This window comes from Polyodon spathula, chromosome 27 (genome assembly GCF_017654505.1).
Source record: "Polyodon spathula isolate WHYD16114869_AA chromosome 27, ASM1765450v1, whole genome shotgun sequence".
NCBI lineage: Eukaryota > Metazoa > Chordata > Actinopteri > Acipenseriformes > Polyodontidae > Polyodon > Polyodon spathula.
This window is the reverse complement of record NC_054560.1, coordinates 9,528,531-9,553,530: the sequence shown is the minus strand read 5'-3', so window position 1 is coordinate 9,553,530 and position 25,000 is coordinate 9,528,531. Positions and strand designations below refer to the sequence as shown.

General features: G+C 43.8%; 4 protein-coding genes across 5 annotated transcripts in view; 2 read left to right on the top strand and 2 right to left on the bottom strand.

Moving 5' to 3' along the window:
• LOC121301509 (dnaJ homolog subfamily A member 3, mitochondrial-like) overlaps positions 1 to 25,000 on the top strand; it is a 159,301-nt gene that overhangs the window by 80,910 nt on the left and 53,391 nt on the right. The window lies entirely within an intron of this gene.
• LOC121301517 (histone H1.0-like) lies at positions 3,789 to 4,801 on the top strand. Its single transcript, XM_041230994.1, has one exon. The coding sequence runs from the start codon at positions 4,121 to 4,123 to the stop codon at positions 4,724 to 4,726; it is 606 nt and encodes a 201-aa protein (XP_041086928.1). The 5' UTR covers positions 3,789 to 4,120; the 3' UTR covers positions 4,727 to 4,801.
• Positions 6,962 to 19,276, bottom strand: LOC121301506 (mitochondrial Rho GTPase 2-like). The gene is made up of 19 exons (XM_041230976.1): positions 19,075 to 19,276; positions 17,463 to 17,521; positions 17,146 to 17,227; positions 16,943 to 16,986; positions 15,642 to 15,695; positions 15,133 to 15,185; positions 14,813 to 14,921; positions 14,531 to 14,632; positions 14,145 to 14,243; positions 13,595 to 13,703; positions 12,958 to 13,078; positions 11,936 to 12,020; positions 11,528 to 11,673; positions 11,344 to 11,444; positions 10,873 to 11,003; positions 10,360 to 10,440; positions 9,863 to 9,985; positions 9,508 to 9,710; positions 6,962 to 9,021 (listed from the first exon to the last, which is right to left on the bottom strand). The coding sequence occupies exons 1-19, from the start codon at positions 19,109 to 19,111 to the stop codon at positions 8,904 to 8,906; spliced, it is 1,857 nt and encodes a 618-aa protein (XP_041086910.1). The 5' UTR covers positions 19,112 to 19,276; the 3' UTR covers positions 6,962 to 8,903.
• On the bottom strand, positions 20,163 to 21,679 carry wdr90 (WD repeat domain 90). Its single transcript, XM_041230996.1, has 3 exons — positions 21,400 to 21,679; positions 21,073 to 21,157; positions 20,163 to 20,980 (listed from the first exon to the last, which is right to left on the bottom strand). Exons 1-3 carry the CDS (start codon positions 21,439 to 21,441, stop codon positions 20,823 to 20,825), a joined length of 285 nt encoding a protein of 94 aa, XP_041086930.1. The 5' UTR covers positions 21,442 to 21,679; the 3' UTR covers positions 20,163 to 20,822.

Below are 25,000 nucleotides of genomic sequence, written 5' to 3'. Positions count from 1 at the left end.
GGCCCCATTCATTAACAGAGGCCCAGCCATTAGACTGTCACAGGGAAAGAGCAGCACATGACAGCCCAGGGACAGCTGCTGAAGTGTGAAAGAAAGGCAGTGAGAGAGTGGAAGAGAGAGGGGGGGGACAGCAGCTGAGGCAGTTAAATAGTTATGGTACCTAAGGCTTCTTAAAGGCTACCGCAGCTAATTCACAGCTCCAGTGGCCTTCCTGGTGTGAAACAAAACCAAGCTATGCTGCCTGGCCCCGCTCCCAGACTAACACCGAGCCTGCTGTGGCAGAAGAGCTGGACTGAGCAGTGAGGCAGACTGAGGCACCCAATTCACCCTGACTATAGCCTGCCTCGGTGAAGTGGTGCAATAACATTGCAGTTTGAGTCAAGCATTCTGTGCGCTTCACTATGCTTTCTCCCATGCTCACTATACGGTACATTTGTGTGCTTTGCCACCCTTAGGTAATATACATTGCTATGCTTTTACCACAGTAACTGTTTGTACCAGTGGTAATCCCAGCCACATGCATTATAACTGGCGTCCATAGAAACACATTCAACTTCCATAGTGTCACATTCCCCGTATTAAACAACCGCCTCAAACAAAAGAAAAACCCTGCAGCTGTCATAATATCTTAGTAACGTCAGTCTTGATTCAAGCAGGCACAATCTAGACAAGCATCAACAAACTACAGCTGCAGAGTAACTCAAACTTACAAGAAACGTACGAGGCGAGCAGACAAAGGCTCGGGCTAGAGCGGTAATCAGAGCAGTGGGCAAAACGTTTCTAATTCAACGTCAACATTTATAAAAAAAAAAAAAACAGATCATTTACAAGCAAACGTACATCAGCAACATTTTATCACAAACACCTACAGCTTGCTAATGCAACAGACCTGTCTGGTTGTAATGCCGAGTCGGTTGCCCCTGGCTACACTAATATTTATATGAATGCCTGGTTTTTAGTTATTTGTCAATATAAGACACTGAAGGAGTTAATACCTGGAGTTAATCTGACAAGCTTCTGAAATAGTTGGAAAGTTTCTTTACCTTTATGTAAATGCAGGACCATGCAAACGCCCAGCTGCTTTTTAAACCCCACAAAAGGGATGTCTTTTTTTGTTGTTTGTCATTTGTGAAAGTTTATGTTTTTTGTTGTCTTACAGTCAGCCCCAAAACAAATGCCTCTGACACAAAAAGCATGCTGTCCTGACAAGACGCGCTGACTGACTGTCTGTCTGCAGCAACCCTGGGCTGCACACTACGAGGATGAGATTGTCTTCAGTGTTGGTTCTGACCCATATCCCAGCTGTCACAGACCTGCAAGGAGGCCTGCAGGGTAGCTCATTGCATTGTGGGTAACTATGGGGGGGCAGTATCCAAAGTGTTCAGATGATCTCTCTCCCTGTGTAATAAATATTCTATTCCAGGTCCTCAGTTTACTGCTACCTTGTCACAGGGATGCTGCCATAAGCATGCCTGAATACTGTAGCAATGTAGCAATGCCTGGAACCTGCAGGATCTGCAGACACTTCATCAGCAATGACATCCTTGAACTGAGCCAGTGTAAAGAACTCCTCTGTTTGCACATTGATGGCCCTTGTTTGAAATCACGCAGACTAATAAATAAAAAAGAGTATTGTTTACTGGGGTCTCGATATTTTTGGGTCATCTTAAATCTGGTGCAAAAGGTTCCATTTATATGACACTTCAGTGTATATATGCATGTGCGTGCCTATCAAGGGCATCATCCACGCTCTCTATCCCACACACTCACACCATACATGCCTGCAATGTGTAGATTGTGCTAATTATTGCATGTTCATGTTTTGCAATTGATGCATGGACAAAACGATGCAGTCAGCCCGCTGCCGCTCACCAATAAAATCGCACTGGAAAGAAATACAGTGTTGGTCCAGACTTCGAAGTTAAATAAACAGCGAACGCTGGAATTTGGCTGGTTTTGTGTGGTTGGGGAGGGAAACACCGCCGTGCCTCTACCGGGACACCTATGTGCTGTTTTCAGCACCACGCCAAAGCTTTCAACCTGACCATTAGCGTTAACCAAGAAGAAGTGGTCTCACTTTGCCACACGCCATCAGTTCACAGCTTGTGCATTAAGCCTGGTATCTCTAATACATATTAAAAAAAACACACACACAAAAAAACGTGATACAGTAATTCTGGAGAAAAAAAATATTGTGATTTAAAAAGAGGAGAGGCAAAACGATACAGTAAATAAAACGTAAAACAAAAAAATAAATAAACGGCATGTTCCACTTTCTTTTTAACGAGACAAATATCCCTAGACGTATGATTGCGTTCTCTGAAAATAATCTGTATCGAAACATTAACTGTGTTTCACAATTGCTGTTTTGCGTGACTTGAGCTGCGCGACTGTACCTGGTGTACTATTAAAAATGACAATGTGTAATATTATAAGGGAAATAAATACAAAAAATACATAAACCAAAACTAGGAAAACACTGGGCTGCAAGGAACGAAGAAACGTGTTGAGCAAACACGGTCCAAACGCTGAAAAGTTAAAATCCTAACAAACCTCAAAACATGATGGAAACCTCCTAAATCCGACACCGGCATACATCGACTACCGAACAAAGACACGCAAACAACGTGAAGATTTAAAAAAATTACTGGGCTACAAAATCAATAATGTAACTATTAGGAGTGAGGTGATCCAAGATGGCGTTCGCTGTGGCAAGCATAGGAGCGCTTCACAGTTGAAAAGGGAAACCTGAATAAAATTGCTGCTTTTAAATCTAGGGAGTTACCCCCACACTCAGATTTTTTTTTCATTTAACGCCAGATGCATCAGAGAAAGCCCTGTTTTAAAAGGTGAATGTTGGCCGGGTTGTGGAACAGTTCCTCAGTTAGTTAGTGAACAAACAATGTCTCCCATGTTTCATATAGTAAATTATTTGTTAATAGCTTTTGTTTTAAAAAAAAAAAAAAAAAAAAACTTATACACCGTTTTAATCATAAATGGACACGACAGATACGTGTTTAATAAAGACAACCCCTACATCTTAATTTTAATTTTTAAGTTATTCCGAAATAAACGCATCTTTGGAGCGGTGGGCAACTTTCCTGGCAACTGCAAAGCAAGGATTGAGAAGAACCTGCGTTTGTGCAAATTAAAAGTTTAACCAGTAGGTAAACGTAACGGGTTTGGGGTATCAAACTATTTTAACGGACGGAGATGCATCACGCATACCTATGTGTTTTTTGGTATACTTTTATTTTTCTCTCTGTTAATTTACAGCAGGTTTAACTGTAAATTATCTGAACCACGTCACTCAAAGTCAATGGCGGAGCTGTGTTAGTTAGCGAACTATATCGGTGTATTAAAAGCAAAAACAACACAGGTCCAGCTCCCAACCGCGTTTAATCATTAGTGCATTGATTCATTTTACAAATGCACTGGGCTTCGGCACCCTCTGGTTCGGCTATTTGGGTCAAATTTGCAGGAATTCTGTAAAATTGCGCTCAGGAAGCTATGCTCCGGGCAGGTTTTAGGGGAATTAAAGTTTATCGGTTGACGAATTCCTGCACGTCCCGGGTATCGCCGTGAAGCCCAGAGTGTCCACTTTCGTCGCAGGCGGGTGCCCGGACTGGGACCCGTTCGGATTTTGTAAATTTCCCAAAAATACGGAGGAGAAGAAACACAAACCAGAGTGCGCGAGAATCGCACAGGCTGCTAGATCAGCTGCTGGCAGTTGGTATTCTCAATCACGTCCGCGCGGAGGCTTGATAAGCTCACAGGAGGCTCTGGGAGAATAATCCGCTTTTACACTGAGCGGAGTGCAGGGCGCCCACTGTCTGAGGGGCTGTTACTATAATAATAAAAACACATCCAGAGGACATTGATTACGAAAACCGATAGAGCACTAGCCTAAAAGGAGGTACAGATGAACTAAACTGCACACACATCTGTACTTCACATTCAATAACAAACAAACAAACAAACAAAAACTGGGACCGAAGTTGTGACAAGTTGAAAGAAGAAAAAAAAAAAAAAACGATATCGGCGGTCGTGTTCCTGCAAGACAAGGGCGGCTCCGTTATTTATTTTTAAACAAACTAATTATTGACTGAAAACCGGAGAGATGACCGAGACCGCCGCCGCCGCTCCAGCCCCGAAGGCGAAGAAGGCGAGTAAAGCCCCTAAAAAGGCTGCCTCTCACCCGAAGTACTCGGAGATGATTGAAGCTGCCATCCAAGCAGAAAAGAGCCGCCTGGGCTCGTCCAGACAGGGCATCCAGAAGTACATCAAAGGCCACTACAAGGTGGGGGAAAACGCGGACTCTCAGATCAAGCTTGCCCTGAAGAGGCTGGTGGTCAGCGGGACTCTGCGCAAAACCAAGGGCATCGGGGCTTCGGGCTCCTTCAAGATCGCCAAGGCGGAGGACTCGAAGAAACCGGTCAAGCCCAAAGCAGCGGAGAAAGCAAAGAAGCAGCCAGCCAAAGCGGCCAAACCCAAAGCGGCGGTCAAACCCAAGAAAGCCAAGTCGCCGGCCAAAGCCAAGAAGCCCAAAGCGGCAGAGAAGAAGGTGAAGAAGACGCCCGAGAAAAAGAAGCCAGCGGCCAAGCCGAAAAAGCAGGAGAAGGCAAAGAAGCCGAAAGCCAAGGCGGTGAAGCCCAAAGCAAAGAAAGCAAAAGCGGCGAAGCCCAAACCCAAACCCACCCCCAAGAAAACTGGGAAAAAGAAGTAAAACGAAGAAAAAGCAGCTTTTCAAGAAAACACCTCATTGTAAATAGACTTTTACAGGCTTTTTTTTTTTTTTTTTTTTTTAGAAAAAAAACTAAAACATTGTTGACTCCTTCGTTTTTCTATGGCTTTATGAGGACTTTACCTGGCTTCCCCCCCCTCAATCCCAGACTGCATACACACGTCATTGCACTGGTAGCAGCAGTAGTACTTGTGACAGACCTGGAAAGCGCAGATTTGCAGTGTCCCCTCATTAAGGGAGGGGTGTATTAACCACTGCAGGAACCCTTAAAGAATAACCCTGTGAAAAACGGTCTGCCGTTCCCGGTCTGTGACACTCGGACTCTTAATGAATTTGTGCATGTAGTAAGCGAGGCTGTGCCGTTTATGAGATACAGCATACAATATTGAAAGTACACTAGCTCAAGACTTTGTATTGCTATACAATGTGTGTGTGTGCGTGTGTGTGTGTTTAAATTCCTGACTGCTAGAGTCAGCTAGGTTTTGCAAAGGCAATGCTTAATATTATATTCCAAGAGGGCTGGTATTGGGTTTCAAATCCCGACCCAGGTCAACAATATTGTTGTACTTTTTTTTTTTTTTTTAAGATAACTCCAATTTGTAAACCACACAGTAAGCTATATGCGATTTATTGTAAAACAAAAAAAAAATGAATATTAATAATAAAACATTCTTTCTACTGTAATTTAAACAGAATAAAATATGTGTGAATTTTCAATGAGTTTCAAAAGGTGTCAATGTGTCTGTGTGTTTTTGGGGGGTGGGTGCATTGATATTTAACATACACTAGAAATATTTTACAAATTACTTTTAAAATATTTTTTTTTCAGTTTGCTAAGTTAAGAAAAACAACAACAAAAAACAGCAAAGTCAATAACAGCAATAAAGGTTCCCGGTTGGTTTAGCAGTGGCCTGCACTGAACACCGAAGGCTGTGTTTCACATAGTCCGTTTGTCGACATGGCTGGCCGTGCTGCCTGTCATTACCCTGTCCGTCCACAGGTCCAAAAGAACCATGTTTACTATACAGCAGGCTACTACGGGATCTGGGAAGCGTGCCTGACAGCACCCCCCGCCGGCCTGAGAAGCGTGCCTGACAGCACACCCCAGTCCCTGTGCAAAATGAGCGATATATTATATATATATATATATATATATATATATATATATATATATATATATATATATATTCCAATTAATAAACGTATGGGGATAACGTCGCTCCAACATAATTTATTTACACACAAACAACTTGATCCGACTTTGCTCACGCAATACCTCCAGGTAGGTTGTGCGTACGTGTAAATATTTTGAAGGTGCACACAGGCTGATTAAAGCCACGTAGTTACCAGGTTGCTACGAGTCTCGTTTACCTGTGTGCAGGCTGCCTGCAGCCGAGGAAGCCCTTGCTCCTTCCCGAACGCACGTCAGCGCGAATCCCTCGCTGTCACACAGCGGTCACAACAGTAGTGGAAATCTGAGCGCGTATCGCTGCTTTACTACGCCGCACACCATAGATGGAACTCACGCCTTATTGGTCGACCGGGACCCGCCCACTCCGCATTATAAGTAGGCATTCGTAATAATATAACATGATGAGTGTGAGGCGAGTCCTGGCAGAGCTGGCTGCGTTTACTCGAGCAGTCACAGCAAGCAGACTCATTCAGGAAGCACGATTAACATTAGCTGCCAATTTTGATAAAGAAAAATGAGAGAAAACTACTTTCAAAACAAACAAAACCATATATGGGCACATTTCAGTTGATTTTGTTTGTACAGCTACTAGTTATATAAATATATTATACATACACATATATAGTATACTTTATATATTAATATATGGGTTGATGCAAGTAGTTCTATCATGAAGACACCGCAAATGCAAGCACAGTAGATATTAATGAATCTATTTAGAGAAATCAAATCTATAACAGTTACAAGTGCATTACATCACATTGTGCCAATGTGCATTACAAATAAATACAAATCCTAACAAACCCATGGAAACTATGGGTATTTAAGATACTGTGCAAGTAAGCATTTGCAAAAGCTGCTGTTTGGGTCACCGCTGCTTAAAACCAAAGCAAGCAAAAATGTCATTTAATAATTTATATATATAAAAAAAACACAAGTTTAAATTTTTTTACAGTCCAGTCACCAAAATATCTGTGTTAAAAATACAAACAAGCAAACAAAAACACAACCACCCTAAATCAAAATCATAAACAGTTTCTGTAAACATGTTTGTTTATTTAGAAAAAAAAAAAATCTTCTGTTAAAACATTATGGCTTTTAGATCTCATTACAGAAAACAATAAGTAAGCATCCCTTTATCTCCACCACACAAAAAAACAATCCAACAGCAACACAACAGTGAAGAGTAGAAACGACACCTTTACCAGGATTCGAGATCAAACAGAAATGAGGAGAGTGCATGGGAGTTGGATTTGCCTCAGTGTGTACAGTAAGAAGAAATGAAACAGAGCAAGCAGGTCACACTTCAGAAGCTGACTGGAATAAAAGTTACATCACACCAGGGCAGAAAACAAAAACAGAAGTGACAAACCAGAGAAAAGGAGGGGACTCTGGACACTGAGTGGGCAAAGAAGTAAAAAAAAAAAAAAAAAAAAACAAAAATAATAATGAACCAAATACAACAGCCTTCAAGGAACCCCCTTCCCTAATTACATGTAAAACAATCAGTCTGAAGATGAAGCCTGAAACATCCACACAGAAATACTGCAAAAGACCAATTTCTTTATCTGACTTCTCCTAGCACTGAGACCCTTCCCGACACCCTTTTAGATCAGGGCAGTCTGTTAATACTGGTTCATTTCAAGGCTCGGTTTTGTCCTTGGCGGTGAGGTTTGATTTTTGCACTACATTCAGGGCATGTTAAAAACTTACAAATAATAATAATAATAAAAAATGTTATTAATGGGAAACTCATTCTTCAATTCGTTTCACAAAACTAACAAAAATATCGATGAGCTTTTAGGATTAAAAAAAAAAAAAATCATCATTCAAATTGATCTGAAATAAAAACAAAATGCTTCTGAACTAAGAAAAAATGAATTGGGAAAAAAAAAGATTCTGCATCTTCGATCCCCCAGAAGTCTGGTGTCCGGGGTCAGTGCAATGTCATGCACAGTGTATCTTGCAGAGGTTTTAACAATGTTTCACACAGCTGTACATTATTTTCTGTGCACGAGCCAGGTAGAGTGCAGGAGAAATGAAAGCAGGGGAAACTGCTACGACCATCAATAACCCTTTCTGAATTAGCTGAACAACGTTTTAGACAGACAATGGAACTTGCATTGGAGGCTTGTTTTAACATTGAAATGATAAACACGGAAGACGAATCAGTATTTCACATCCCAGTCAGTGTGCTGTCCTGACCATTCCTTTACAGGATCACAGTCCCCACTGTGCATTCAAACAAGACTTTGACAAGTATTCCTCGTTTCCATTGCTGTATGCATCCCAGCACGTTGTGTGAAGTGAGAGATGAACTGTGCACTGTATGCATGTGTGATTTGTGTTACTGTTACTGTGTGGGGCTAGCTGTCTTGTAGGTAGCGAGTCATGCATGACGGTAAGGTAAAGGGGTGAGAAGAATCACTTGCTTCCGCAGAGAGTGCAAACAATGTATTTCCCATTGCTTAATGATTGATTGCCTGTTCTTTATGAAATCACTTAATTTACACAGGCCATGTGTTTAATGGGTTTAACATTTTTATTCAGAATTGTAAGATTTTTCTATCTTTCCTCTTCAAATTAAATTTCCCTGTGGTCAAAACTGCTCTAGACTCGAGTTCCTGTGGCACAGCTGGCTATACAATTTGAAATGTTCAATAGATTATTTCTAAAAAAAAAAAAAAAAAAATCACAAGATGTGTGTGTTTGTCAAATCACTCTATAAAGCCGAGAAATTATTGGGGGCCATTCCGTAGAAAGTAGCATTATTAGTCTACTTGAAAAGACTGAGGCTTCTGGGCTTGCTTCTGAAGATAGGAGAAATCAGTATTTTGTGATATAAATGACCAGCCGCTCTCTAGTCTATAGAGTTTAGTTTTCTGCGTTTATGTCGACCCACAAGTCTGGCTGTGGCGTGTTGGACTGGCCAGTCTTTCTGCAGTCAGGGAGGCACCATGTCCGTCTCTATTTCTGTCTGACGAAGGCTCTGTAGAATGTGAAGCCCAGGACTGTGGACACAGCGGCTGCCAACGTCACCCGCAGCCAGAAGGAAGTTGTGCTGAGTTCTGAGCCGTTACGGTGCCTGTGAAACGAGGGACACTGAGAACAACAACTTGGAACTGGAATCAAAAGCAAATGTGGAGTCACTGCCTTGGCTGCTACCCCTCAAAAGACAAACTTGTAATCTGCCCAAAACAGCAGGAATGAACCATATGGTAGACTGAGAAGACAATGGAAATGCAACAAGATATGGGAGGGGTGTGGAGAATGAAAACTGTGAACTCCGATCAACTTGAAAGAATAAATAAATGGTAGACAAACCAAGAGCTCTGATAAGCTTAAAAAACAAATAAATGGTAGACAAACCGAAACTTAAAGCTTAAAAAAGAAGGCATTGACAAAACTGTGAACTCTGATTAGCTTAAAAAAAAAAATTTAAAAAAAAAAATTTGCAGACAAATCAAGAACTCTAATAGCGTAATTTTTACACAGCTGCACAAGTCCCTACCAAACAGCAATACAACCTGTGTCAGCTACATTGAGCATTGAAACTTGAAACTCCACCTACGGGAACATTGCAGCCAGAACCAGCTTGGAGTAGAGGAGTGTGCTGGGAGAGTCCTGTCCGGAGCAGGAGAAGGGGACGGGAGGAGGGAGCCGATGCTTGTAACAGAACTCAGAGGGAGAAAGATCGTGCTGCTGCTTCTGCTCCGGCAAATCAGACTTGGAGGCCACTAGCAGACAAGGGATCCCCCTGTCCATGTAGTGTTGCTGGGGAGGATAGAGATCACGATCGCTTTTTTAAACTGGTTTAAAATGCTCTGTTTATGTATCGTTGATTTTTCTTTACCCCAACCACGTGAAAGGGGGATCCAGGTGGGGAGGAAGGGGGAACCTCGAGTACTTCCTAAGCCCCGACTCACCTTGAAGATGCTGGCACAGTAGTTAAAGGACTTGGGGTCACTGACATCGTACATCAGGCAGGCCACGTCACAGGCAGCGTCCGAGGCTTTCAGAAACTCTGTGTCGGCGTCCACTTCATACAGCTGGGAGAGAAGAGCAAAAACCAATCAACGCTATCCAATTACCGCTTTCATGATTCACACCCATACAGACTGGCAGGAAAAAGTGTGTATGGAACAAAGGTGTAGTGAACATACGCTTTTAAAAATAGCGTTTGTTGAAATCACAAACTCTACAGACTTAAAAAAGCGAGGAAGTTTGCGGCCCTACAGCTGAACCAGAACCATTCTTTTGTAACTCGTAGAAAGAACAGCCATCTTGACTAGCAGATGGATTGTTTTTTCGCAGCGTTTTCTCACACAGACGGCCTTCATTAAATAATTAGCAAATTAACCCTTTAATCCCACACTATCTGTGTGTTTTATCCCAGATCCCTAATCTTACGGAACACACTTACAATTAAATACTTGTCCTGGCTGTTGACTTGCACGGTATTGATAGTGTAGTAGGAAGACAATCCTGCAGCGCTCTGCTGTTTCTGAGAAAACAAAAGCAACAAGTAATTAATGTGGCAGCAAGAGCCTACACAGCGGTGACTGAGTGACTGGTTGCATACAGGGCTACGGCATCTATTCCTGTTTGGGACAGCAGATACACGGGGGAAATGCATACTGTAGCTACCAAATGTCTTTAACAGTACAACACAAAATAGCATTAAAGTGCACCAGGTTTGAATCTGGTTCAGATCACAAATGGTATCGACCTACATTAGTCCACATGACAAAGCCTGCACACAGGAGTGAGTGGCAGGCAGGGGGCAGGGTAAGGAGCTGTGTCGGGACAGGGGCACTGTGTCCGACTGTAGACTGTGCCTCTCCTCGACTTTCATTAGAAGGAAATTCACAAGCACCCAAAACAAATATATATCCGTTTAGCTAAATAAGTGTTTAAGTAAGTTTTGTAGGTTTACTGTCAGGTTCATGCCCAGGAAGGCCTGCAGGAACGCCGATTTCCCTGTGCCTCTGGGTCCGATGACCTTGCAGAGAAACACGTTCCTCTGTGTCTGTCCTTTCTCCTGGTCCACCTTCTTATCCCGAGTGACTGAAACAGAACAAGCACTTTTAATACAGCATGCAAAACCTGCTCTGAACCGAGACAACAATTTAAAAGACATAATAACTGTTGCGACTGTTCAACTGCTTTCACTTGACTTTAACTGAACCGTGTTGGCACTGGTTAAAAGGAAATGGGAATTGGAATTTGAACTGGGAGTTGATTTAAAAAAAGGAACTGGAAATGGAATTGTAAAACAGGAAGCGATCCCCAACCCTGGCTGGAAGTACTACTGAGCTAGCTGGACTGGTGGAAAACACAGATGACAGTACTGGTTTCTGTGGATGAACCCCACTCGGCTGTGGTCTGCTCAGAGCTCAGCAGTCACCTGTTATTGCTTCAGTCTGGGACTCCTGCTCTGCGAGAACCGGGTACCCAAAATATCCCAGGTACTCCATACACCGACGGACATCCAGGTACGCCGTCAACCTTGGAGAAGAGAGACCAGCTTACAACCATTCAAGCTGCAGGACTGCTGCTCTTGAAAACAAACGCCTGAATGCAAAACTCACGTCCACTGGCAGAGATAGCCGTGCCGGGAGATGTATCCCTTCTCGTTCCTGCAAACAGTGGAATAGACGTCTGTGCCCCAGGGCATGTAAGGAAACACGCTGAACAGATTCTTCAGCTCTGACGGAGACAGCGCCATGTCCTTATCCTGGCAAAGACACAGAGTCAGAAACATGAGGTCAAGCCACTGTTCGACAAGACTAAACTGGTTCCTGTTATCTTAACAAAATAAACAATTAAGCATTGCCACTTGGCTCTAATGTAATCTAGGGGACTGCTATAAGACTATGGCTGTCAGGCGATGAATAGCCAAGCAGGATTATCTTTCCAGCGGTCTGGTGCACTGGCTGGCTAAGGTGTAGGGGTAGCTGCGACAGCTTAGATAGTAAGCACGTCCGACAGTCACTCACCATGTCGTACTTCTCAAACAGCTTCTGGATGAACTGGTAGCCGAAGTGATTCAGTTCCGTGGTGCAGCCGCAGGGGACGCTCAGTCTGGGAGGGAAACACAGTAGCGCACCCCAGCTTTAGAATCCAGCATGGCAGTGTCTTACTTGTTAAGGGGTCATGCTTTTCTGATAGCGATGGGGACGACCTTACACAACCCCCGCCCCCTCTTGAATTCCTATGTATTGCTTTTAAAAGCAGCTCATTAAACAAAAAAAAATCAATATACACGATCAGCTGGTTTCACATACCCTATTAGCACTAGTATTGGACTATCTTACCTAAGGTTAACATCAGACAGTCAAACAGTGCTAATCAGGTTCTGTGAGACAGCTGTATGTTACAGTATTTAGTTGTTTAAAAGGCCCAAGTAAAAAGATTGTTATCTGGAGCCCAATGGAAACTGGCTACAATAATATCAATCCAGTCAAACCTGCTTTTAATGACCTTTAAGAGATTTTAGGCAGTTTACAGAAGGTTGATTTTACACAGAAAATGCTGTTAAAAATAGAATAGTTAAGAAAACTAATTTTATTTTGGAAGCCATGAAATAGTTTTTTTTTTTTCTTACGAATATTAATATGGAGAAAACCCTAAATAACAACCTTGCATGGCTCCCATGTAAGTTTAGTTTACAGTATTTTTAACAGATTCATCAGAGTGGCTGCTTTTCTACAGGGTCACTCCAGCTGAAGTGGACCAAATCTCAGAGACGAGGAGTTTCCTCCATTAGGGTCTGACGATGAGCATGGAGCACATGCGCCGGAGAAAGGGGTTCTGGGATAGGTGTCGTGTGTGCGTGGGCAAACAACAGCTTTCTTGAGAAAGTGTGTGAAGGTGGTAAAGGTTCACATTTTGACAACCTCATTTTTTACCATGTGGTGTCATTTTTTTAGCTTTAAAATGAAGTCAGTGACACAAGGTGTGGGGCCCTTTGGCCTTGCGCAGGTAGGGGCAGGTGTGCGGGAGGGGCCGCTCTGCTCACGGAGGGTACAGGTAGTCGTCCGTGAGCTCCAGCGAGTCGTCGCAGCCGAACTTCCTCAGGATAGTCCAGGTGGTCTCGTGCCGGCCCCTCTGGATGAACAGCGTGTTCAGGAACAGGAACCCTGGAGGAAAGAGGGGCTGCCTTAAATCACAGCTGGGATACACAGGGCTGTATCCCTCCGACTCTTTACACAGAGATACATCTTAGCCAAGCAAAACTGCGGCATTGCGTAGTACACAGCACAATGTATATACAGTGTGAAAATGATCTACAACTACAAAAAACACCTTTAAGCAGGGCTGGAAATAAACCTCCCATTGCACAGCAGTGTGATCCATTCCTGGTTTTACTATGAGTTTAATAAGACACACCTGAGCTGGTTACCTGTGCACTATGGCTAATCAAGCACAGATTGAAACCTGGAATGGGCGAAACTGCCATGCAATTATTACCAACTTATGGAAAAACAGCTCGAATTAATGGTACCGGTACCCGTGATTAGCCTGGACCCAGGTTATACACTCCAGTACTTCATAGTGTCAGGTGTGTGCAAAGTGATTAGGGTTCACTATACCCGCAAATGAACTGATCTGGTTAAGATGCAGGGAAGTGTACAGTGAGCGTGTGTCTCCCTCACCGGTCAGCGTGAGGCCGTTGTCCTGCACGCCCTCGCTCGTGTTCTTCCACACCACGCTCTTCACATCCTCCAGAGCCTGAGGGGCCAGTGGGCTGCCGAAGCAGGATTTCTAGAGAGGGATGGAGAGGGAGGGAGAGTGAAAGCCAGACGGAGAGGGATAGATGGGGGGGGGGGGGGGGGGGGGGGGGGGGGGGGGGGGGGGGGGGGGGGGGGGGGGGGGGGGGGGGGGGGGGGGGGGGGGGGCAACTGAAGATACGGAACCGTTCACATTCTGAACCCTCCAGTCAAAGGGGGATCTAGCTGCAAGCAGGAAGAACAGGAGGCTACAGATGGGATACAATGTGTACTTCTTTTTTTTTTTTTAAATAAAAGTCAACAGGCGCTACTACGAGCCAGATTTATGAAGCCCCAGGGTCAATTCTGCACCCCTGATGCGCAATGCATTACCTACTGTTGTAGTTTTTAGTTTAGCAAGTTGTGCAAACTTTAGCAAGCTTGGTAAATGTGTCCTTGCTGATTTTAAGGCACCTCCCTTCAGGTGATGCTTTACCTGGAAGAAGTTGAGCTCTTCGTCGCTGAGGATCCCGTCGCTGTCCTGGTCCGAGATGGTGAAGATCCGGCTCAGGGCTCGAACACACAGAGGCCTCAGCTACAACACAGAGCACAAGAAAAACCAACACAACCCTCCACTAAGTATACAGGGATGGAAACAAGGCTCCTATTGCATGGCAGTTTCACCCATTCCAGGTTTTACTACAAGCCTGATTAGCCACAGTGTATAGGTAACAAGCTCAGGAGTCTTATTTCCATCCCTGGGTATAACACACATTATAACATAACAGGTGTTTTTTTCAAAGGACCGGACTTGTCCACTCTTACTCTTCAGAACATGAAGTTTCTAACCCCTCTCGAGGGTGTGTGTGTCTGCAGCCTCACCTCTTTCTCCTCAGGGTCATACAGGGGTGCAGTGGGGTGCAGCACAGCTTTCTGGGCGTAGTAGAAAAGCTCAGAAATATTCTTCAGGTTCTTCGCGGAGCACTGGGAGGAATGGACAGAACACAAGGTTCACAGGATCCTACACACTGGGTGTCTCTTAAGCCTTGCCTCACAGGCAATATCATACAGTATGCGGATTCCAATGTTCTCTGTTGAAGCACACCAAAATCGATGAAACAATGACGGGAGGCGTTCCCGGTGTGTGTGACAGACGTCACTCACCTCCACACAGGTCTCGATCTCAGAGAACTGGTTCATAATGGGAAGGATGGACTCCATGGAGCTTCCTGGCTGCAAATCAGACTTATTGCCAACCAGGATGACCGGAACTCTGAGAAGAATAAGCAGGCAGACAACTTGTAGGTGTTCTTTTAAACTTCTTGGGGTTTGAGGGTCTATCGGTTACATGCACCCCTACTTGTAAATGTACCCCTACCCATGAAACAGAACAGGGTTCCTGACTCAGAGCCAGGGTTCCACATGGCACTTTTCATTAAAGGCACAGCGAAAAATAGAAGTTTAAGAAACCTCTTTGTACACACTTCTTTCCCTTTTCAGCTCCTCCATTTACTAAAGGGATCCATTTCGTTCTGATCTAGAGACAAACAAAATATAGATATCATTACAAGTATATACTGACTGAGATGGCAAACACTCTACATATTTTATGAATAAAAAAAAAGAGATTCTGCACCTGATGATCCACCTTATCACAACATGACACTGGCTCTTTCTGTAGATGTGAAGCATTACTAATTCCTTAAGAACATAAAGTTCGCACAACCTATTCTTCAAGGCACAAAGCACTGAAGCTATGAAACCGAATATAAAACTGATAAAGGCTCAATGAAGAGATCCTACTGTATGTACCCCTTAGTTAATCCTCTCTAGATGTGTGACATTACCTCTCCGTTTTCACTCTCTGCAAAGCTGGTGCTTTGCGAATCTGAATCTGTCCCCAGACGTTTACTTCCTAATCTAATCTGGTTTTCCTCCCTGGGAAGTTAATCAGTAAACTCTACTGCTATGCAATTGGTGCACTGCTGTTTACCTTTTCAATGGTACCCTCCTTGGTTACATCGTACACCACACAAATCACATTGGCCTGCAACGGGAGACAAAAAACAGGGCAAGTTGTGCAAAGACATTATTTTATGCTTATCATTAAATATTTATACAGACCACGTAAAAGCACTTATATCATGGAAACAATTAAATTAGTAAGGAGTCCTGCTGTTCATGCTTCAGTACAGAAATCCCAGAGTTAAGCTCAGAAATACTAAACAGTGAAAAAGACTTGCAGTCGAAATGTTTGACATTGAATTTACAGAGTTTCTTTCAGTGTTTCTGAGCCCTAAGAGAGTGTGTTATAGTAATGGATGAACACAAGAGCTGCTGTGTAGTCTTGTTGCTATGTAGTTACGAGTGTGGATGTCAATGTTTCATCATATTTATGGATCCCAAGATACTGCCTTCATCAGCAAAAACTTCAACTCATGCATAAGCAACCGAACTGCAGCCAACGATCTTGCTTAGTGCCGAGTACATTAATACCTGATCATCTTCTGCAAAACTGCTTAGGGGCTCAGGTGGGTGTGCAGGGACTACTGGCTCTTTCATGGAAAGTATTTACAATTAATCCACGGAGTCTGTCCAAACACAGCAGAGACTGACATAAATATAGACGTGAGACATCATCCCTGTCCCGGGGGAAGAGGCAGCTGTGATTGGCGCTACCCCAACAGCTGTGAAAGTGCTGTCACAATGCAGACACTATGCGAGGCTGGTATAATAACTCACCACTGCAGTGACTAAAGATTTCACAATGCAGACGCGTTTCACGCTATGCAGGTCGCAGTACGATGTGCATCACGATACACGTGTTGGTCCTGACAGGCTAACTGTATGACGCACAATAAGATCACATGATTAATTAATGACGCACAAGACAACAGTTAAACAAGTTAGGGAGAGCGAGTGTTCATACCAAACTATAAAACACACACATTCTTCCTTCAGCAAGCACCTGGCGGAAAGCTGCGTTGGGCTTTCGGTCTTGTATCACGATAAACTCTGCAAACCCTTCTATTACGAAACGATAAATCCTGTAAAGAAAGTATCCCAATTCATCAATGCACAAGGAGCCATTCCTCCCCTGAGAGCAGGCACTGGGGTCTGTTCAATTAATTTCTATACAATGCATCAGCAATCTCTTTGTGGCTTTTGTCAGGCGGCCTGTCTTGCTATTAAGGTCCTCGTTTCCACCTTGGATTTAAATGAGCGAGACAGCGGGTCTACGTGATGCACCCCCTCCACTTCGAGATAGTGGTTTCTCCCTGGTCCGCTCCTCACCTTGACGATCTCCTCGTGCAGGACCTCATCCGACTGCTCTGCCTCTGGAAGGGAAAGGTCAGCCATTTCAGATTAACAAGGTCAGGGATTAGCCATCTCATTCAGAGCCCTTCTCAGTCAGCTAGTGACTGGGAGGTGGTGTGGCCCGGTGGATAAGAGATGAGGGGGTGTCCAGGGGGTGTCCCGTTAGCTGTGTGCTGTACCTGAATAATCGACGATGTGTGTGGGGACTTTCTCTGGCGTCACGTCTGCTGGAATGGTGATTTCTTCCGCACGGGCAGGGACCTGACAAGTTGAAAAAGAAAAAGAGCAGCCTGTCGTCAGTATGGAGAAAAGGGCTGGGTGACGCACAAACTGAGCTTTTTTGGTGAAACACGAAATCATTTGTTCTCAGGTCTTGCACAAAAAGAAAACAAATGGAATGAATGAATAGTGATCGGACGCTGCTGGTGACGAAGCCTAATTTTGGTCACTCTTTCCACCCAGCAAGATGAAAAGCCGACTGCATGCTTGTACTCACCTCCTCGGGGAACTCCTCCCCCACAAGGGACATGATCAGGGACGTCTTCCCAACCTTGGCTACAGAGAGTGAGAGAGGGAGAGGGGAGCAATTGGTCACAAAGAACTACACCAGCAATCAAACAGAAACAACAACAAAACCAGGGGTGCTAATACTTAGCGACATATTACATTGAACGCATTGAAAAACTGATATTGTTTAATCACTGATGCCAACATCTATGCTTTGTTCAAAGCTCTTCAAAATGTCCACTCCAGTGCACTGGGGTTTGAGATCAGTCCTCTAAATCACTGCAGGAAGAGCGATTAAAACAAAAGAAACAAACAACAACAAGTGCTCTGGCTTTCCTGTCCCGTACCACATCATGGATCGTTATTGCTGTGTTACCTGTTTGACACTAGCAGGGCACTAGAGCAGACATTTCGAAAAGAGCTTTGAAACAGAGTTTAAAGTCATATGTATACGAAATTGACAGGTATGTTACGTAAAGAAACACGTGGGGACGTGGAATGCTGTATTTTTCAGAACCAGCTACCTACTCCTACCTTTAGGGTATTCATATATACTCATATATTACAATCTAAAAAAAAAAAAAAAACCTTGTCTTTCAGAACCACCACCGCTGCACTGGAGGAAAGACAGAACTATATTTAAAAACAGAACAGGTGTGCCCCTGCGCAATGGGATACTCAGTGTTAACCCCAGTTCATTTTACACCAGGGCCATGCACCCTCCCGGCTCTCTGACAGAGACAGCGGCAAGATAAGAACTGAGTTTGAGTTTGATCTCAGAGCGCTTTCTCGGAGACCTTGAACCATTTCAGGTTTTCTTGTTAAACTGAATTGACCTGTACCTGTACAAATGGTAGGTGGTCTGTCTAACTGAGTTCAGGTGGGTGTCACATTAAAAAAATAAAGGTGCAACTGTTATGCAACTGGATCTTATGAACTAAATCTTGCCATAAATGATTATTTGGGCTTATTCTACTGTGTTTAAAAAAAAAAAAAAATCTTACAAAAAAAATCACTTGATTTGTATGCACAGATACAAACTTATTGGTACAATGCATTTAATACTTAAAGCAAAATGTTTTAACTGTGGGGCATATACATAAAAACATGACTGATATTATAGTGTATAATACACAAACAAACCCGCGTAGAAAACACTAAACAGACACCTTGCTATGCAATGTGTTTTTTTTTTACCTTACCAACTTATACAATGGGTATTAAACTGACATGCCTGTACTTTTAAACTGCAGTGGACGCTCTCTGAACTTGGGTTCTAGCGAGCCGCGCACCACTAGCTTTTTTTTAATGGTCCGGTGGGGCGCTTTATCTGTGACAGAGAAACGTCAAAAAAAAAAAAAAAAAAAAAAAAGTGTTTTATTTTCTGTCAATGATTAACTTGGGCAGCGGCATTTCCCAACGAAAGCAAAACACGCAACTTCTGTAACAACGACGTTGATATCCTGCAATCTGTAAATGATATAAATACTTAGTTATGACGTGGTGCCGGTGCTAGCTCAGCAATTCACTTCCAAAAAAAAAAAAAAAAACGTTTTAATAAAAAAAAAAAAAAAAAAAAAAAAATCAAAAATAAAACTCACGTTCCCCCAGCAAAAGTATCCTGACATCTCGCTTCATGTTTTCTATGTATTCCGCTCGCACCCCCTGCACTGGGGTTATTTGACTGTGCTTGTTTACTGAAAGTATTTAGATTATTAATATTTGTAATTGAAATGTCACTTCACGTTTCTCACTGACCCATCCCTCCACAAGGAGAAATGAACCCGCGAGAGCCGCTTCCGCTTCCTTGCAGCGGTGCAGCCAGGGTGCAGCCAGGGTGCAGCACTGCTCGCAACATCTCCGCACAGGCTGTCGACTGCGATTTTTTCAAATTATACGATATGAAGTACTTTAAAATTGCTCAATTAAAAGCAGCTTCACCCACGTTGTTCCCTATTGTCTAATTCCTGTGTGTTTTTAAAACAGCAGCGTTACGAGTTCGCATGCGTTTTTAAAGATTTACGTTTTGTCAGCTAGGAACTATAGAATGTTTTTTTTTTTGTTTGTTTGTTTTAGACCCCTGCATTACATCAACCAATTTCACAACCACAGTGATTTCGCTGTTAGATCGGTTCTTTTGTGGCTGAAAGCAATGGCTTTGTTTGTTTGAAAAGCTTGTAGGAATGCAGCAGCCCTTGCATAACCAGTTTCAAATAACCAGTTGCACCCTCTTTGAACCAGTTACAGGTCAGGCAGAATCAGCATTTAGAAAGTGGCGTTGGCCTTGATACATCTGTGCCCCAGAACAATAGGGGAAGACAATGGCTGCAGAGGATGTGGAAACGGGAAGACAACGGCTGCAGAGGATGTGGAAACAGGAAGACAACAGCTGCAGAGGATGTGGAAACGGGAAGACAACGGCTGCAGAGGATGTGGAAATGGGAAGACAACGGCTGCAGAGGATGTGGATATGGGAAGACAACGGCTGCAGAGGATGTGGATATGGGAAGACAACGGCTGCAGAGGATGTGGATGTGTGAAAGGCGTTGATCATTGAGCACAACAATGCTGACACCTGGTGGCAGGATGAGCTGTAGCCACCAAGACTGAGCACAGGGAATCCTGCTTTGGATGCAACTAATACAAATAGCACATTGTTTCAAATATAAAACTTTATTAAAAGCTTAAAATTACTACTTAAAAGTTAATTACTGTTTGGAACAATAATAGTAATAAGAGAAAGAATGCTAAAATATACACAACTGAATGCTGTTAGTATGTTTTTTTTGTCACTTGCATAGTGATTTTTATAATTTTACACAGCAGATTTTAATTGTGACACGACTGGGGGTCACAAATCCATCAAGCACATGGGACTGTGTCTTCTTTCAGCAATCTGGAACAAACAAATCAGCTGTCTTTAAAAAGAACAAGCCCTCTTAGTTTCAGTGCTACAGTGAGAGATTTGCTTGAATTGTCCGCATGTACAATATGGCAGCGGCAAAAGCCGAAAACCGTATTTAAAAATCAAACAAGTGATAAAATAATTTGTATCCATCTTTGGGGAAAAAAGACCAGATTCATTCTCTACTGGTGTCTGGTTTCAATGTCAACCCCCAATTAAATCACTAGAATTATCATCGTATGAGTTTATTAGTTTTCTTCCTGCTCCTCCTCCATCTAAAATGGTTGTTGCGATTCTGTGGGATTCAGTTTTCTAGTCTGGTCAGTTGGGTGGTTTATGATTTGGGGGGTGGGGTATGGGGTAGATTATATCAGTCGATATGCATTTCAAAATGCTTCTTTCTCCTTTAGAGATTGTAAAAGGGAAGTTGATTGATCGCAGTCTCTACAAGCCCTGGACCTCCCACAGCAGGATTTCGTTGTAGGCAGAAGTGAAGAGCAGTTTGCCAGACGGCGTGAATCTGCAGACGTGGACCGCGTCGCTGTGAGCTGTGAAATCCTGGAACTTTCCGCTTGTTGACTTGATCAGCTTTATAAGTCGCTCTAGAAATAGAGGACAAAAAAAAAATAAATCACATTGTAGAACAAGAAAACACAAATCTAAAAATCTAAACGTGGACAAAAACATTGCTTACCATTACAGCCAACCGTAATAAGCTGTCCTCTTGGGGACAGGGTTAAGCAAGTTGCCCAGTGAGACAGAGCAATCTTCCTGATAATCTGCAGAACAAAAGATTATTAAATGAGCAAGAGGTCACGGGACCTGCATGAGGAATCACTGCAACACATATCCATGCAACATAGGCGCATAGGCAACATGGCAACCAGTCTCCAGGATCGGCAGAGACTGCAACGACTCAGATTGGAAAAATTAACCTCAGTGATGGCTGCAGGATTGAATTACGAACCACCCTTTAATCTTCAGTAGCCCTGGCAATCCAGTGCTCCAGTCAGTGCTTTACCCTTTTCTGGTGCAGGCTGTAGAAGGTGATCTCTCTCTCCATTCCGTACCCCACATACAGCACCACCCCCGGCTCAGAGGGAGAGAAGGCAGCCAGGCTGGGGGGCAGAGAGTCAGACTCCTAGCAAAAAAAAAAAAATAATAAACAGCCACGATGCATCAGAAATAACACCTCCACAACCAGCAGCCCAGTGACTATACAATCTATCCTCCAAGCCCTTGTGTCTTTGCTATTTTGAAAGTTGTATCCGGTCTATTTTAACAGGCAGTCTGTGTTTGTTTTAATTGTTGCTGGCATTGGTTTTACCTCTTCATCAAGCACAGGCGCCGGGAAGCTCAGCCAGTCGATGAGCTCACACTTGTCCTTCATCCAATCAGCAGCCCAGATGCTGACGCGCCGGTCTGAGCTGGCAGCCAACCACATCTCACTTCCTTCGAGTCTGAATTCATTGTACTAAAAAAATAAAATAATATAATAATAATAATAATAATAATAAACACACACACAAAAAAAACACCACTACAGCTATTGCAGCGCTGTAGATTTTTGATGTGCTCCAGTTTATCTGCAGCTCTGACCTGCTTCTTTGTGCACTGAATGCAGCTGATGGACGCCCCCTTGTGGTCACTGATGATGCGGATGGTCATGCCTGTCCGAGGGCTGCTCACGGCCATGAGTCCGTCCTTCCCACCCGAGAGAACCACCTGGCCTGCAGCGACGGAGGGAAAGCGCTTATACTTCAGTGCACTTTTCACTGTCATGGACAAGCAATAATTGAAGCGTTCCTATTCATAAAATGCACGTAAGAGAGGACTGATATCTGTAAGAGATCATTATTCCTGTCAACCACTGTCTGAATAAGTTGTCACAAAACTGTATTTTAAGGAGTATTTTGTTGTGGATTGTTAATCAATTTTATAGAGAATTTTAAACAGCCCTTTTGTTTTAGCGTGAGGATGAGGTCCTGAGCGCGCTGGGTGCTGGGTGTCCCTACCGTCCGCAGAGTACTGGATGGCTGTGACGGCTACAGGGTGTGGGTGCAGCTTCAGCTCCATCTCGCTGGTGAGGATGCTGAAGACGCGCAGTGTTCCATCACTGTATCCTGCCGCGACGCGCTTGCTGTCACTGTGCTCCTGGCTGGGAGAGGCCGGGCTCCATGCCATGCACAGGCAGCCCTGTAAACAGACAAGCCATTCGAGAGATTCACATTTTAATGAACACGTTCTGTTGAGTTTCCTCTAGGGGTAGCTTTAAAACTACATTGCCCCCTTGATTCGACAAGTCAATTCACGGTTAGTCCAGGTCAGCAGCGACTTGTACAAGCGTTTACTGTGCAAGTGCCCTTCACTAACTCACAGGTTTCAATATTTCCAGATTTTTAATGTTTAAGTCAGGCCGTGAAATCAAGAGGGAGCATTGTATTGAAAAATAATAACAAGTTTAGATTTTTTTTTTTTTGTGAACCGGATTTTTGCTTCTCACCTGATTCAGCACCTGGAACTGCACCACAAGCTCGATGCTGGGTGATGCCCACACCCGCACGCTGCCATCCTGCGCACACGTGGCAAAGTGACCCTCGTCTGGACTGAAGGCTACATCGTTCACCTGCAGAAAGACAAGCAGGGGGAGGAAGACATCTGACAATCACAAGGTTTCCTTCTTCTACATCAGTATATTCTCACTTAGATATAAGAAAACAGTCCTGGGGAGGGAAAGAGAGAGAAAAGAACAGAGTGTTTTTTTAAACATGCAGTTCAATCCTTCCATTTACTGGGCGATGTGGACCAATCGGAAGGAAAAAGTGTGAAGGATCTCTTAATAGTCACGTTAACAGGAATGTGCGTATGTGGATTTTGCATGTATCTGACATTGTGAAAAAAAAAAAAAAAAAAAAAAGTCTAGTTAAATGATTGTTATTGGATTTCTTTCTGGATTTCTTTAGCATTATGGAGAGTTTTATAGTTATGGGAGGGGTTCACAAAGTAATAACACCACAATATAAAGATTACAGTGTGGGGCCTGCAATGAGCATGACAGAATACTTCACAGCCTAGTGAAGATACAGGGTGACTGTATTGGTACGCTATTGAAATGAACAACATCCTTGTCGGAGCGCACCCACCTTGTTCTTGTGCCCGCTGATGAGTCGGATGCTGGTGTTTTCCTCCCAGTTGATGTACCAGAGCGTGCCGGTGGTGGTGCCCACGATTCCCATGTCCATGACATCATCGAAGGCAGCGCTGACCACTGTGCCATCCAGCAGCATCTCGTGCTCCAGCAGGACTGAGCTGATCCTGGGAGGCAGGGGGGTAGAGAGAGAAAGAGGGAGTCAGTGAGGGACCAGGGGAGCCCAAACATCATTTACACTTCCTTTAATATTCCAAGTGTGCTAGAGTCTGGACACCCAGCAAGCTGCCTTTAAACTGAAGGGAATTATATTACTAAAAATACCCAGCAGTCAACATTTAAGTTGGCTCCTTTTCCACTTTGGATTAAACCTGTATAAATGAACACACTATAACGAGACACAACTAGCACTTGAAATCATTTTGCACACAGGGAAGGAAGCTAAATGGAGTTTGTCATGCATGGTTTCAAAATGCAAAAGCACAATATTTTTTATAGCTATTACTTTAAGAGTGGGTTTTCCCCAAGTAAGTCACATTGGGTTTACACAGTAGGATTATAAATGTGATCTCTACTGAAGCCAATGCAGTCAGTGTTCCTGTTTCCCAAGCAGGTTTCCAGTGCTCACTTGTCCCCTGTGCTCTGGTGCCTCATTCCCTGCACAGCTGCCACAGCCCACAGCCGGATTCTCTTGGTGTTGCTGCCACTCATCACCCTGTTCCCCCGGCACAGCAGGACTCCTGAGAGCAGACAGGGCACATGGCTAGCACAAAAGTATTCATCCATGAGCCTATCAAAATATCCTGCAGCAGTTAAGTGCCTCCATCATACCACTGCAGTAAGTCAAGGTCACATCCTTAAACAGTAACGCTGTTGCACCACCACAAAAACATGCTAGGTGTGATGTGTATCCCCCTCACATCACAGTGCCTCTATACGCTTACTATAATGTGCAAGTGTCACTACTCCTAAACTCTCAAACAAAAAAACAATAGAACAAAACTAGGAAAATGACAGCTGTCAGCCAGTGTCACAAAATATCACCATGATCTGCATTCAGCGCATGCACATTTGCAAGCTAGTTCACATGTCTCCAGATTACGACACTCTAGGTACGTATAAAACTCTCTCCAGTAAGTGAACGAACGAATGCAAAGCCGGACGCACCGATCTCTCCCTCGTCAGCCTCCCAGGTCATGAAGCAGCGGCTGGTGTGGGAGTCCCAGGCGCAGACCCTGCCGCTGTTGGTGCCAGTGTACAGGATGGAGTCTGAGCTGTAGCAGAGCGCTGTGAGCTCCACCTCCCCCAGCTCCTCTGGCACGGGAGCCTTGTGCACCTTGGGAGAGATGAGAACCCAGCAAAATCAGGAGGGTGTCATACTCACTGGAAATAATGGAGTCAGACTGCTCACCCAGAATTAAACAACCGCTACAGCAGGGGAGAACGGACGAAAGAAAAGAAAAAACGTTTGGGT